General features: G+C 41.7%; 1 protein-coding gene across 2 annotated transcripts in view; it reads right to left on the reverse strand.

Moving 5' to 3' along the window:
• Positions 1 to 1,495: 1,495 nt before the first annotated feature.
• The window catches only part of KCNG1 (potassium voltage-gated channel modifier subfamily G member 1), a 118,518-nt gene continuing 103,730 nt past the window's right edge, over positions 1,496 to 16,283 (reverse strand). For both annotated transcript variants that reach the window (XM_073682729.1, XM_073682728.1), the window contains exon 3: positions 1,496 to 3,232. In XM_073682729.1, coding sequence (XP_073538830.1) covers positions 2,474 to 3,232 — 759 coding nt within the window. In that variant the 3' untranslated portion in view covers positions 1,496 to 2,473. The remainder of the gene's footprint in view (positions 3,233 to 16,283) is intronic.

Genomic DNA, 16,283 nt, shown 5'->3' on the forward strand with positions numbered 1-16,283 from the left:
ACAGTTGTTGAAGAGATGTGTCTGCTGCTAGAACTCTGTGTGGCATTGACCTGGTCTCTAATCTGAGCTGCTGTTAACCTGCGATTTCTGAGGCTGGTGACTCGGATAAACTTATCCTCAGAAGCAGAGGTGACTCTTGGTCTTCCTTTCCTGGGGCGGTCCTCATGTGAGCCAGTTTCTTTGTAGTGCTTGATGGTTTTTGCAACTGCACTTGGGGACACTTTCAAAGTTTTCCCAATTTTTCGGACTGACTGACCTTCATTTCTTAAAGTAATGATGGCCACTCGTTTTTCTTTACTTAGCTGCTTTTTTCCTGCCATAATACAAATTCTAACAGTCTATTCAGTAGGACTATCAGCTGTGTATCCACCAGACTTCTGCACAACACAACTGATGGTCCCGACCCCATTTATAGGGCAAGAAATCCCACTTATTAAACCTGACAGGGCACACCTGTGAAGTGAAGACCATTTCCGGTGACTACCTCTTGAAGCTCATCAAGAGAATGCCAAGAGTGTGCAAAGCAGTCATCAAAGCAAAAGGTGGCTACTTGGAAGAACCTAGAATATAAGACATATTTTCAGTTGTTTCGCACTTTTTTGTTAAGTATATAATTCCACATGTGTTAATTCATAGTTTTGATGCCTTCAGTGTGAATGTACAATTTTCATAGTCATGAAAATACAGAAAAATCTTTAAATGAGAAGGTGTGTCCAAACTTTTGGTCTGTACTGTATGTTTTCACAGCATTTTGGAGTAAAACATACCTGGCTGCTAAAATGGAGTCGTGTCTGATTTATGTTTCCTGTGGCTCAGACAGCATGAATCTCCTGACAGGTTCCCTTTAAGGCTGCAGGCACCATTGTGATGATCCCAGCTATATAATATGTGAAATTCCATCAAAGCTGTAGCCCAGTTTATATGGTGTTCATCTTGTGAATAAGATTTTTCTAATAGTATGAATAAAGCCCCACACCACATATGTGTTACACTGTTCAAGCCAGATAGCGTTTGCTGATAATGTCCAGCCATACTAACTATAGGTTAATACGTTTCCTAACTCCAGAGATTGGTTGTGGTATATAGTCATTTCCTTTATCATTAGAACTGTAAGGAACTTTGTGGTGCATGGCTCAAATCACATGAAGTGACACTCTACAATTGTAGAGTTTATTTATTTCACTTGTTTATATTGCGCCATTAATTAATAACAGTGCTTTATGGATATCATCACTGTCCCCATTGGGACTCACAATATAAATTCCATATCAGTATGTTTTTGGAGTGTGGGAGGAAATCAAAGAACCTGGTGAAAACCCACACAAACACAGGAAGAACATACAAACTCCTCAGATGTTGTCCTTGATGGGATTTGAGCCCAGTACCTCAGCGCTGCAAAGCAACAGGGATAACCACTGAGCCAACAAGCTGCCCGTAGAGTTGGAGGCATATGGGACCTGTTCCCACCTAGGTGGTGATGGTTTAAATTAATTGGCTCACTTTTTCTTTTTTTTTTTACAGTTTATAAGTAAATGTTTTTCTAAATAAACTATGGAATCGCTGCTGTAAATGCATTTCTTGTACTGATCCTGCGTGAGAACCCGTATTAGAGCTTGTTCACACATTATGTTTTTGCAGCATTTTTTTTTTCTATACGTTTTTGCTGTGGAAAAAATTTAGCATTTTACAGTACCAGCAAAGTGAATGAAATCTGCATATGCTGCTTATTTTTTCCTTGCAGATTTGAACCATTAAATATTTTCTTCAACTGTTCAGCATGTCAATTGGTTCAGCATTTTTGCAGCGTTTTTCAAATAAAAACACATAAAAAACGCATGCAAAAACATCCGTTATTTATGCATTTTTCCCTGCCAACACTGTTTTTTGCTGCAGAAAAATGCTCTGCAAATACTCAATGTGTGCACATAGCCTTATACTCCAGAGCTGCACTCGCTATTCTGCTGGTGGAGTCACTATCAACATATATTGCTTATCCTGTACCAATCCTGACTTACATTCTGAAATATACTCCTGAATATTGGAGATTTCAGCTATGGAGTTGTAAACCCAACTGTGACTTAGGATCAATACATGAGATTTAATGGAATAGATTTAGAAAGTAACTCCACTTTTTATTTAATCTATATAAAAACTGTAACATTGTGTTAAATATACACATTACTACCTTTAATATGTTTTGGATTACATTGAATTTTGCTAAATTATAATTCATACCTCAAAAATTAGGGATCTTGATTTCAAGTTAGTAGGGATTGCCTTGGAGACACACATTTATTTTTTATTGACCATATAAGCTGGTAGTACTTGGTGATACCCAGTATCGTTATTGGAAGCAGCAGTGCCCCTTCGGTTTTGTCATTTCTAAAGAAAGCTCCTACTTAGCAGTCACAATCATCTTTAAGAAGCCATTACTCCAGCTGTAGCCTCTATAGCTATTTTGGCTGGTATTGTATTAGTCCTTTGCCTCAGATGACGTGCTCTCGGATACAATGTCACTTCCATGCGACATGTTGCCAAGCTGTGTCTTGTTCAGCAGCTGTGCCCTCCGGCAAATCATTCTCTCCTGTTCCTGTTTCAGCTCCAAGTATGATCGAGAGAATGTGTGGAAGATAGAAGTCACCGGAAAGGCCATCAGCAAAATTCCACTCAGGATGCTACTGAGAGCTACCACCTGGCCCGGTATGCTCCTGGGCACCATGTCACCATAGCCAACTGTGGTCATGGTGATTACTGCCCACCAATAACAAGCAGGGATACTAGTGAACTCCTGAGAGTCTGCCATTTCGTTCTCAATCAAGTACAACAAGGGGGCAAAAAGGGCGATGGCTACACAGAGGAAAAGCAGCAACAGACCAAATTCACGAGTGCACCGTCTGGCAGTAAGGCCCAATGTCTGCAGGCCTAGTGAATGCCTAGCAAGGCGCATTACATACAGAATCCTCAAGGCACGGAGTATGCGCAGTACAAGGCCTACTTTATCCAGATATGTGTTCCCTGATCCTGGCTTCTTCTGGTCCACAGACGTGTTGTCCACGACCAGTGTGATATAGTAAGGTAGTATGGCCACAATGTCTATGAGGTTCAGAGGCCTCCTCAAAAATGCAAACTTGCTAGGAGCTTGAATGAATCTCAAAATAAACTCGAGAGAGAACCAGCCCACACAGACCGACTCCACTATGAAGATGTTATAGCACATGCTGGAACATTCACCCTGTAGAAAAGAGGAAACAGTCAAAAAGCAGGAAAAGAAGTCATGCAGTAATTACCCAACATAAGTAACTGAATAAACAACTATGATCATTCATCATCCAGTTATTACCTAGGGGCTCCTAGTGTTTTACTAAATTATTATGCAGACTGTCTTTTCAGAGAGGAAGAGGACTTGAACTCTAGCACCACTTAGAGGTCTCTGACAGGGGCAGAGGAGAATTGCATGGCCTATAAATCTCCTTATGCCAGCTTGGCACTCTCCACAAGGGGAAACTTTACCTCTTAGATCCTCGTCAGAGGCCTCTAATCTGGCCAAATCAGATTTTTTGCATTGCACTGAGTAGGGGCCAACACCCGGAAACACGTTGTCTGAAAACAGATAGTCTGGTTTGGCTTTTATCCTAAAGCCCCCGTCTCACATAGCGAGATCGCTAGCGAGATCGCTGCTGTGTCACGGTTTTGGTGACGCAACAGCGACCTCACTAGCGATGTCGCTATGTGTGACACTTTGCAGCGATCAGGCCCCTGCTGTGAGGTCGCTGATCGCTGCAAAGTGTCCTGGACCATTTTTTGGTCGTTGCCCTCCTGCTGGTCAGCACACATCGCTGTGTGTGACCAGCGGGAGCAGCGATCAGGCTGGTAACCATGATAAACATCGGGTTACTAGGGGCACACGCGCACTTAGTAACCCGATGTTTATCATGGTTATGAGCCTGCTAAAGTGAGCGGTAACCTCCCGCTCACCGTAGCAGAGTGGTAACCATGATAAACAACGGGTTACTAGGTGCGCGTGTGCCCCTAGTAAACCGATGTTTATCATGGTTACCAGCCTGCTCCTGCTTCAGCAGGCTGGTAACCAGGAGCAGGACATCGTGGAAAGATTCTTTCCACGATGTCGCTGCTCCCCTGATCGTTGGTGAGCCTGCCTGTTTGACAGCTCACCAGCGACCACATAGCGACGCAGCAACGATCCCTGACAGGTCGTATCGTTGTCGGGATCGTTGCAGCGTCGCTAAGTGTGACGGGGCCTTAAGTCATATGGCAAGGCTCATTAAAGAGTTAATATTGACTTTTAGGATTGCTACTTCCACTAGATGGCAATATATGTCCAGTCCTCTTCCTCTCTGAAGAGACAATTTGCTTATTTAATTTCTCAGAGGAGCATTGCATGGCCTATAAGCCTGCTTACGCTCCTTAGTTACCCTTTAAACTAAATGACTACTGACATGGTAGCATATAGAGGACGATATTTCAATATGTTAGCTTTCTGGACCCAAAATTGGTTGCCTTCACCTACAGTGGCACCTTATTTTACCAGATTTATTAGGAATGCATCAGTCAATAATTTTTTGCATATGTTATAATTACATATGTCTTGTCCAGATGTTTCAGATGTATGAGTGGCTCATAGATAGGACTGATACAATTAATTTGCCAACAAGCTGCTGTCATGTCTTGGACTAAATTGCAAGTGGATGTAGAACACCTTCCCCAGTGATGTAAACATTTTGTTACATTTTGAGATTTTATACAGCTCTTACCCCAGTGATCATACTTTGATTGGAGACACATGACAGGGACATGTATAAGATTATTTTATCCTACTCTGTGATCAGTGCAATTCATTTTTGTACATTGAGATTAGACCTGGGGCTATAGAGGCCAGTGAATGGCAACGTGACTAGTTTTGATTAATGTTCACATCACTTTTTTATGACTTGTTCGATGCGTTCATGTTGTAACCTTTGAAGGCTCCTCATTGATTGCATTCTTCATACTAAGGGCAGAGAGCACCAGGGAAATCACTGTCCATATCAGTTAAAGACGGGTTGTTATGAAGAAAGTTTAGTGTAATTGTATATACTTATCAATATTCTTGGCTTGCTCTGCTTTTTTTCTGTAGGGCAAAGTGATTGCGTATTAAAATACAGCTGTGCAGACTTGTCTAGCATATTATAAAGGGACACTTTTGGCTTATAATTGCCTCATGAAAACCTATTAGCATGGTTGATAAAAGACATATGTCCATCAAGTTCAATCGAGGGATTGTAGAGTATATTGAATGAAGGGGAGGGGTATCTGAAAGAGCAAATTTTCCTTCCTGATCCCAAATGGATCAACATTGTTAGGCTATAAGTCTGCAGTCACTGTATGTGACTGCAGACTTGTGAATCGTCACAGTGCGCGCACATGACTGCCCGCTACCGGTCACATGACTGCCCGCTCCCGTTGCTAGCATCGGAGAAGCCTGACAAAGGCAATGACCAACGCACACTGTTACTTATCTCCAATGTTCAAAAGGCACCCTGTGAACATCCATGGTGAACCTCCAGACTTTTTTTTAAAAGCTTTATAGAAAAAGAAGAGAGGTGCGGTTGGGCATCTGATCTGCCACATCATTTTGTAACGGGTATAAAAGTGCTTTGCCAGGGATAAATATTCCCAATTTTCCCTATCAGTGCAGGTCCCAGCTGTTGGACCCCACCTATTAGTAAGTTATCAAGGTTATTTTATCAAAGAGCTTGTCTGACAGCTCAAGTCTGCAGCCCCTCGCTCTCATCTTTTGAAAGATGATTTAAGCTTCTTTATCACCAAATCAAAGCTCAGCTTTTAGCTTTAGGTTTTGATGTTGCATATTTTCACTGCTTAAAAAAAAAATGCAGTGTCTTACAGTTCAAGCAAAGTGGATGAGATGTCGATTTCTCTTGCTGGTACGCTGAGATTTACAGTCATGGCCGAAAGTGTTGGTACCCTTGAAATTGTCCCAGAAAATGAAGTATTTCTCATAGAAAATTATTGGAATTACACATGTTGTTATACACGTGTTTATTTCCTTTGTGTGTATTGGAACAATGCAAAAAAACTGAAAAAAAAAGATAAATTGGACATAATTTCACACGTAAAAATGGGCCAGATAAAATTGTTGGCAAGTGCTACTTAATATTTGGTTGCACACACTTTGAAATAAATAACTGCAACCAATCGCTTCCTATAACCATCAACAAGCTTCTTACACCTCTCAACTGGAATTTTGGACCACTCTTCTTTAGAAAACTGCTCCAGGTCTCATATTTGAAGGGTGCCTTCTCCTAACAGCAATTTTAAGATCTCTCCACAGGTGTTCAATGGGATTTAGATCCAAACTCTTTGCTGGCCACTTCAGATTCTCCTCTCTTTGTTTCCATCCATTTCTGGGTGCTTCTTAAAGTATGTTTGGGGTCATTGTCCTGCTAGAAGACCCATGACATAGGACGCAAACCCAGCTTTCTGACACTGGGCACTACATTGCGACCCAAAATTCTTTGGTAATCTTCATATATCATGATGCCTTGCACACAGTCAAGGCAACCAGTGCCAGAGGTAGCAAAGCAACCCCAAAACATCTTTGAACCTACACCATATTTGACTGTAGGTGCTGTTCTTTTCTTTGTAGGCCTCATTCTGTTTTCGGTAAACAGTAGACTGACTGATTTATCAAAAAGCTCTATCTTGGTCTCATCTGTCCACGAGACACTTTCCCAGAAGGATTTTGGCTTACTCACAAACATTTTGGCAAACTGCAGTCTACCTTTTTAATGTCTCTGTGTCAGCAGTGGGGTCTTCCTGGGACTCCCACCAAATCATTTCATTTCATTGAAATTTCGACAGATAGTTTGCGCTGACACTGATGCACCCTGAGCCTGCAGGACAACTTGAATTTCTTTGGAACTTGATTGGGGCTGCTTATCCACCGTCCGGAATATCCTGTGTGGACAAAGGAACATCAAGATCTCTGGAGGTGGACTTGTAACCTTGAGATTGTTGATATTTTTCAACAATTTTTGTTCTCAATTCCTCAGACAGTTCTTTTTTCCTCTTTCTGTTATCCATGCTTAGTGTGGCACACACAGAAACACAATGCAAATTTATCTTGTTTCATGTATGATTTTCATATTGCCCACACCTGTTATTTGCCACAGGTGAGTTTGAATGAGCATCACATGCTTGAAACAAAGTTGTTTACCCACAATTTTGGAAAGGTGCCAACAAGTTTGTCTGGCCCATTTTTGGGATTTTGTGTGAAGTTATGTCCAATTTGCCTTTTTTTCCTCTGTTTTTCTGTGTTATTCCAATACACACAAAAGAAATAAACGTGTATGACAAAACATGTGTAATTGCAATAATTTTCTGGGAGAAATACTTCATTTTCTGGCACAATTTCAAGGGTGCCAACACTTTCGGCCATGACTGTATGTACTGATTTTCCCCATGGGCTTGTATTAGATATCGAAAATCCAAAGGTAAAAAATGCATATGCATTTTTTAATGCATATCTGCTGGGGAAGTGCACTAAAAACACACGTAATACACACATGACTGTATCAATAAAGTTTTGTCAAAGCCAAATACTACAAAGTGTCAAAAACAAAATAGCTTTATTTAAAACATGACATACCAAAAAGAGACAAAAACAGCAGCGTCAAAAACGCAATAAAACCGTATGTAAAAAAAAGTAACTTAATTTACCCAATAGGTGCAGAAAATCTGCAACATCAAAAACTCATCAAATATTTATCATAGGAACGTAGTCTTACAGGGGTTTTCCAGTTTTGGAGACTGCAGTTGCTGTAAAAAACAAGCAAAAGGTGCCTAACTTAGCCTCCCCGGGTCCAGCAATGAGTCTCCACAGCTGCTCCCAGCGTCTCTAATCAACTTCAGCTCCATTGAGCTCAGTGGATCTGCTTGAGTTGGTGACATGAGATGATCAGATCTCGGGACCTCACTGATTGACGTAATGTTGACAGCGCTGTGGCCAGTGCTGCAGTCAATAATGCAAACACTGGGTGTAGAGCTGGACCCAGGGAAAGTGGATAAAGCGCAGCTTGTTTTTTTAAAACAAACTATAGCTGCGGGAACTGGAAGAATTAGAGGTAACCTCCAAAAGTACCACCCACAAAGTAGAAATATATGTTCAGCCAATTGCAAGATAATAACACATATGTCAATGTCAAGCCAGTTTGCCCCATAGGCTAGGTGCAGATGACCGTGTATTCTCTCATTCTAGAGAATTGGGACGATTATGCTAATCACACTCTGATCAGAGTTTGATCTGAGTGTCATCTGCGTGTGATCCTATTCTCTCACATGAGAGAATCGTATCACATGTGCGAAGAAGATAGAGAACTTAATTCCTCTATCTTCTCCATTGTCTATATCCGCAGTAATCTGACTGCACTCTGATGACGTCCGATGTTTCACACGCACCCATAGACTTGTACAGGTGCACGTGATCCAATTATCGGATGCACTCGCAGCATGCTGCAATTGTTTTCTCATAGCGAATCGGCACTGCCCCATAGTATAACATTGGGCCGAGTGCTATCCAATAAAACATTGGATAGCACTCAGCCGTGTTATGCACTTTTGTGAGTGAGCTCTTATAGGGTTATTCTAAAAATAACAAGTTATGCCCTATCTAAAGTATAGGAGATAAATGCTGATCAATGGGTGTCAGACCAATGGGACCACCAGAGATCCGAGAGCAAGGCTCCGCACCTCTACTTTCAATGGGTCAGAGGTGTGTATGCTCGACCTCGGCTCCATTCATTGTCTATAGAAGTGCTGGTGAAAGCTAACTACAGTGCTCTGCTATTTCTGGTAGACCAATGACAATAAAGACAGTGAACGTAGCAGAGGTCGAGCATGCACACCTCTGGTCTATTCAGGATGGCGCTGCTGAGTCTTGTTCCCCGTGTTTCAGGGTCCAAATCTGCACCACCATACACTGCTATATACATGAGCTTTGTTGGTAGAGAATGTTTGCCAAATTTTTATATAGAAAAGGTATTTCTTTAACTACAAACCTTCTAAATATAAATGCATTATTACCCCTAGCACTTAGCTTGTTGGTTGAAATTGTGATCAAGTATTTATGAGACCATCTGTCCTGCAGTCTATCTACCACAATAACAGTACAGAAAATGCCTAAGAGGTTGTCGGAGCGCTGCCTCTTTCATTAGTGCAGGCAACGATGTTATTTCTAGGGTTCGGCTGCTCTGACTCTACACCGGATTATTGTTATCTGTCATTTATTAAAATATGTTAAAAGTATTCTTAACAATATATATTTATGTGATTTTATTTTTATTATTATTATTATTTTGCATTTTATAGTATGTCACAGAGTAAAGTGAATATAAAGTATCTGCTTCTAAATATAGAGACCAGAAAGTGTCACATTGTGTCAGTGGAATTCACAAGAAGCATAACTCATAATTTTTTAACCCTGCCATAAATCATTTGTTTTGCTATAGACCTCATGATTTTCCTTCTTTAACTTGTGTGTTGTAATTAATAATCATGATGGAAGAAATGTTACTAAAGGCAGACAGCAATTAAGCCTGGATGGATTGAGATCCACTTATTACAGCCATGCTGAAACCAATCACAGGTGCCAAAATCTGCAATCACTTGCTGGCACCAAAGATGGTTGTGTCTTTCTATTCCTACGTTATCACAGTGATGGAACAAAATATTGGACTTTACCCGCTGTGTTTAGAAAATACATCAAACAGACCTAACGCAAAAGGTAATCTGTGTTTACATGATAAAAAAATTACGGTACATACTGGAAACAATTTTTGAAACTAGTTGTCACTGGTAGTTGGAAAAATTGCATTACGTCCATGTAAGGGGACCCACATCTATTGGACAGAGCAGAAACAGCGGAGGACCCAGCTTGTCCATAAATTGTTATGCTTAACTTATCCTGTGGAGGTGCTACAGGGAAATTGAACACTTCCTGCCAGGCTTCCCTGCAGATTACAGCTGGAATGGCTGTCCTCCTAAATATCAGCTTGTTTTTGGGGACCCTTCTACCAAAAAGAGTTGAAAAACACACTCCGTACAGGTAGTGTAGAAATGTGCACTCACTATATGGATCGCTTTCAGGAGCTTACCTGCTCTATACAGAACGGGTGACAGCTGTGTTATACAGCCAGCACCCAAGAGTACCAGCTGCGATTGAATCTCCAATCACAATGATTTAACCTCTAAGATGCCACTGTCAATCATGGCAGCATCATTTAAGGGATTGGGAATAGGGGGGCTGTGTATTTTATAAGCAATCAAGTATTCTCAGGTACAAGTCCCCTTAGGGGACTAATTGAAAGAATACAAAACATATAAAATATTTTTGAAAAATATCTATAAAAGTTGAAATCTCTTTTTCGTCAAATGTAAATAATGCAAGCTAAAAAATTAACATGTAATATAAAAATATTTATCCCATATGGTGAATACTGAATTGGAAAAAAATCGTTATTGCAGAATCAATGTTGTTTAGCCATACCATCTAAAAAAAACAGAAAAATAACAAAAATCACAAGGTCGTATAAATCCCACAACCAGCCCTGAAGTGTATACACCCCTTTAGACATGAACTTATTACCGTATTTTTCGGACTATAAGATGCACTTTTTTCCTCCAAAATTTTGGAGGAAAGTGGGGGGTGCGTCTTATAGTCTGTGGGTGTGGGGGGAGCTGCAACGGCGGAGGAGCGGGGCACAGGAGGCAATAGCCGGCTGCGGCATCCTACACTGTGCACGCTGCTAAAGATAATGAATATTCACTGTTTCCCACGCCCCTGGATGTGGGGAGCAGTGAATATTCATTTTCCTTAACAGCGCCCACACTGTACCCGCAGCGCGGATCCTGGTGTGTATAGCACCCTTCATCCCTCATCCTGGTATGTATGGCACCTTTCATCCCTCATCCTGGTATGCTTGGCACCCCCTGATCCCCATCATGCTGCACACAAAAAAATAAACAATTATGCTCACCTCCTCTCTCTCCTCCAGCGCTGCGTCCCACTCTGCTGCCGACAGGGATCTCACTGTGTGAGCTGCGCACAGCGTAACTGCCATGCGCCCTCACACTGAGATGCTGTGCCGGAACAGTCACTGCTCCCAACGCCGGGACTGTGTGCGTGGGGAGCAGTGACCATTCACTCTCCTCCATAGCGTGCACACTGTAGCCACAGCGCGGCTCCTGCTGCCGCTCTGCTGTCTATGTGCTCGCTATTGGAGACCATGAATATTCACTACAACCCAACCCATGGGATTTTTTTGCTAGTTTTTGCATCGCCATATTTTGAGAGCTATAATTTTTCGATATTTTGGCCGACAGAGTCATGTGATGGCTTGTTTTTTGAGGGACAAGTTGACGTTTTTATTGGTACCATTTTTGTGCATGTGACATTTTTTGATCACTTTCTATTCCAATTTTTGGAAGGCAAAATAAACAAAAATCAGCAATTCCGAAATTATTTTTATGGGTTTTTTTTTATGCCGCTCCACGTGTGGTAAAATTGATAAGGCAGCTTTATTCTTCGGGTCAGTACGTTTACAGCGGTACCGCATTTATATTGTTTTTTTATGTTTTGGCGCTTTTACACAATAAAACGTATTTTCTAGAAAAAATAATTTTTTGTATCGCTTTATTATGAGAGCTATAACTTTTATTTTTCGGATGATTGAGCTGTATGGCGGCTTGTTTTGTTTTTTGCAGGACTAGATTACGTTTTCAAAGTTGAATCTGATATTGTTGAATCAATATATTCATCATAATCTCCCTCTATGACTGCAGTTCATATAATAGCCCCAGCCCCCTGAGGAAGCCAGATATAAGCGAAACTTATTAGGGTGGCTATGTATGTTTTAGGCAGCACTAGGGTATCTGTGAGCGCCCTACTAAATAAAAATCTGATAAATCTATGAACTGCAGTCATAGAGGGGGATTATGATGAATATATTGATTCAACAATATCAGATTCAGCTTTGTACTATATAGTTTCTAGAAACTGAACAGTATAGTAAATACACAGATAAACCAGTGTAGTTTTAATTAATTTCTTTACCACGTTTTAAGGATATAAATAAAAGCCATTTTTTAAATACATCCCTTAATCAGGTTTTTTTTTACCCTCTGGATAATTTGGTAATATGCAAAACCAGCCCTCACACAACTTTTACAATCAAAAAAGTTATGAGAATAAAAGAGGGGAGACAAACGCACATAAGGTGATATTGAAAGGAACAGGGAGTTATGGAGTTGCTCATCTGTAAAGTTGTGATTGTCACCTCTTCAATAATAGCTCATGAATATTACAGCTGCTGCAGTCCCATCGACAATTAAGGTAAACCCTCTTTCTACTAACCAAAAAGTTATAGCTCTTAGAATATGGCAACTGAAGCCAAACATTTTTTCTTTCATAAGTAGTAAAACAAAAATGAATCCCCATATACATTTTGTATCACCAAAACTGTACTGATCCATAGAACAAAGTTACCACGTCATTTTTTATCAAAGTGTAAAAACTCAAAACACAATGGATTGGATTTGATATTTCTCTCAATTTCACCTCATTTATAATTGTTTGCCCATTTTCAGTACATTATATGGTAAAATGAATGGTGTATTTCAAAACTACAATTCATCCCTGCAAAACATGTTCTCATTATGGCTATGTGGATGGAAAAATAAAAAAGGTATGACTCTTGCAAAGCAAGGAAAGAAAAAACGTCTGGCATCTCAAATGGGTTAAGAACGAATGTGACTGACATAATTTATGAGTGTCAGAACTCTTATATCAGATGAGTTTAGGTTTCTGTACTATTAACTATTGGAAAGTGGATTATGTAGTGGAATCACAGCAGCTATTTGTATCCAAGAAACCTGCAGCATCAATGATTTACTGCCTTCTCCTACAGGGTTTGTTCAGACTTGGGACAAAGTTCTGCAGTCATTTAATGTGATTGTAGACTCCTGAATATTGACAGTGTACAGTGTGCACCGTGTCACGATACCCCAGTATTCCTGGTGAGAGCATAGGGTCAAGTGATTGCATGTATAAGATTTGCATACCTGAGGTCAAGTGCCGACTAATTTCATCCTGCTTTTCTCCATTAAAGGGGTTGTCCAGTACCATTGATAATGCCCCAATGTATTTTTATGGTGAAAAGAAGTTTCTTTGTAAATACATTGCGCTGTCACTGGCCATTCACAGGCATTATGTGACCCCCGGCTGCAGCCGGCTCTGATATCCGCTGACATCACAACAAGTGCTGGCAGCAGCCGGGGGTGTCTCTGTCTTCTGCGTTCCACGGTGGATGCCAGGCTGTGGGCGGGGTTACCCCGCGCATCAGACCCAGCATCCACTGCGCACTTTCCCTCTCTTCATTCATTGGGAAAGCGCACGGTGGATGCTGGGTGTGACGTGGGGGGTAACCCCGCCCACAACCCAGTAACCACCACAGGGACGGCGTCATTGATGTCACGCCTCACTTGACGTGACATCAGCCGGGGGTCACTTGATGCCTGTGAGCGGCCAGCTATAGCGCCGCTCACAGACAGAAACAGCAGCACAAGGTATTTACAAAGATACTTCTTTTCACCATAAAAATACATTGGGGCATTATCAATAGTACTGGACAACCCCTTTAACTTCTATTGTGAGAAGCAGAAGACATCTAGTCAGCACGTGACCGGAAATATGCAAAACTCATACATACTGGGGAATCTTGACAGTGTGCACACTGCACATTATCATGATTCAGCAATTTTTTGTCCCAGGCCTGGACAACCCCTTTAACATACTTGATACTGCTTTGATACATTATTATTTAGCCAATGCCATCATTGGGGGAGAGCTATGTATACATCTGGGTACGACTCCTACGGGAGCTGAGAAGTCTGTATAAGAGGAAACCAGAGGAATAATCCGCAGTACTAATTAGGATCGGAGCCAGATCAAGCTCTAAGGCTATGTGCCCACGAACAGGCAGTAGCAGCGTTTTGGAAGCTCGCTGCTTCCATAATGCTGCGTTCTAATTACGCAGGTAAATCTGCATGTGTTCATTGAACAATGCAGATTTACCGCATCCAGTACATTCTATTGGGGAAATTTCTGTTGCGGAGACCAGCGTCTCTGTAGTAGTGGCAAGAGAGCCTTTAAGAGAATTCTTACAGGATGCTTCAAAGATGGAGAGAGATTGCCATCTGCTGGTCAGGCACAGTCAAGCGAAACCAAGATGTGCAAGGGAAGTTGAAGGGGGAGCAGATTTAGATGCTGGACCCAGTCAGGTGACTTCCAGGAAGGAGTTCCTTGGTATAGGAGGCCAGCGCACCAAGCCTGATGTGGTTTTGGCGCCAAGCAGCAGAGAGGAGCCGACGTGCTCCCTACGTGCTGAGAAGCCCCGCGTGGCAGGCCTAAGCCAGAGGGCTGCGAGGTGCCACAGCCGGACACCGGTGGACGAGCTCAGGATCCCTCACAGATGTGCCCAGAGTGCTGTGCCTACTGAGGAGAGTCAGAATCTGCTTGCGGTACTGAGTGAGTTCGCGGAACCCGATGTCGCCCGCCGATAGACGAGGTCTGGACCCCCCTATCCACGGCTTGAGAGACTGCCTCCAACGGCCAGGAAGAGAGGAGTTGGGAGACAGCTGTGCCAGGAAAGTCACGCCAGTGAAAGCAGAGGAGCTGTATACGTGAACAGGGACGTCACTTCTACTGTTCACTCACGATACCGGGGCCAGTTGGGTTTAGGTACTCAGGTTGGGAGGGGAACGGTTGGGGTGGAAGAAGCTAAACGTGATTTCATTGATTTTGTCCGGAAAAGACTTTCGGCCTAGCGGGATTAACCGGTGACCCCCGCTAGAGCCATATACAGAGATAAAGAACTGACGTGGTGATTCCCATGATTGGGTGCACCATTCTACCTTGAGAGACTTCGCATTTTATTAATATTTCAAATAACCATTCATTACCCCTGTTGCCATTCCCTTGTTTAGAATAGCTGTTATATCTACAGTATATATAAGCTGTTTATATTCATCTCTGACTGTCCTCGCCTTGTGTCTCTGTGTGTTGCATTCCGACACCTGCATTACATCTCCACAACAGAAATTGACATGCTGCGGGTCGTCAACCCGAGTGAGTTTACGCATCGTCAAATAGAAGCACAGTGGGAATGGGATTTCTATAAGTCCCATCCACTGTGCTTCTAATGTAGAGCGCAGCGTTTTGGACGCAGCGCAAGTGAGCTGTGTCTAAAACGCTGCTATTCCTGATTGTGGACATGCAGCCTAAATGGTTTATGTTTCTAAAAAAGAAAATCTATATTCAATTCTTCCACTCATTTCCATTCATTTTTTTGTAATTGTTTACTTGTTAGTTTTTCAAAACGGTGTTTTGTGATTTTTTTTCTAGGGAGGGAGTGTGTGTCCTGAATACTCCAACTTTATCTTTATTTAAACCAATGTGAATAGATCATAATGTCTCAAATAGCGTACCTAACACTTAAGTGCCATTTTAATACATTTTTCTAAGTGAAAAGCGCCAGTATGCATTACCAGAAACCCCATGACCCATATTATACACATCTCAGTATAGAAAGCAAGATGCAATAGTAGAACCCTGATGTTCACTTATTCTTCTGACGGAGTCATACTGTACCTCAATTCAAGCAGACCGCAGCAAAAATTACAAAAGAATAAGCTTTAGTCATATAAGGTTGCTGTAATTTTTTTTTCACCCTGACTTTTTGCTTACCACAGTAATAAAGATCAGTAACGTATAGTTATGAAATATGGCTTTGCACTTGAAACTTCCATTATGCAGCATTTTTCCAGTTACAGCTTGCAGTGTGCAGCGGGGACTATTGGGAGAGATCTCACTAATCTAGTGCGGCCACCGGACAACTTCCCTCTGCCATACTCCAGTTGATTGACAGGTCTCCCAGATACTTGTCAATTAACTGGAGCAGGGCAGGAAGAAGCCGGCCGAGGGCCGTACAGGACTAATCAACTCTCTTAGTATAGTATCCAACAGGGTTGCCAACTGTATTTTTTACTTTTTGTGGACGGCTTCTCCAAAAATCCCTGCCAACTTTTTTTTTTTAAAGACACATTCGAAAACCATAACAAACTATTATGATTTTAAGTGATATATGTCTACAGCCCATAATTTTTATATTAAGACATTATCTGCATTCACTGTGAACTGTAAAACGATGATA

The sequence above is a fragment of the Phyllobates terribilis genome, unplaced genomic scaffold (genome assembly GCF_046119375.1).
Source record: "Phyllobates terribilis strain yellow unplaced genomic scaffold, ASM4611937v1 Scaffold_5__5_contigs__length_657084704, whole genome shotgun sequence".
NCBI lineage: Eukaryota > Metazoa > Chordata > Amphibia > Anura > Dendrobatidae > Phyllobates > Phyllobates terribilis.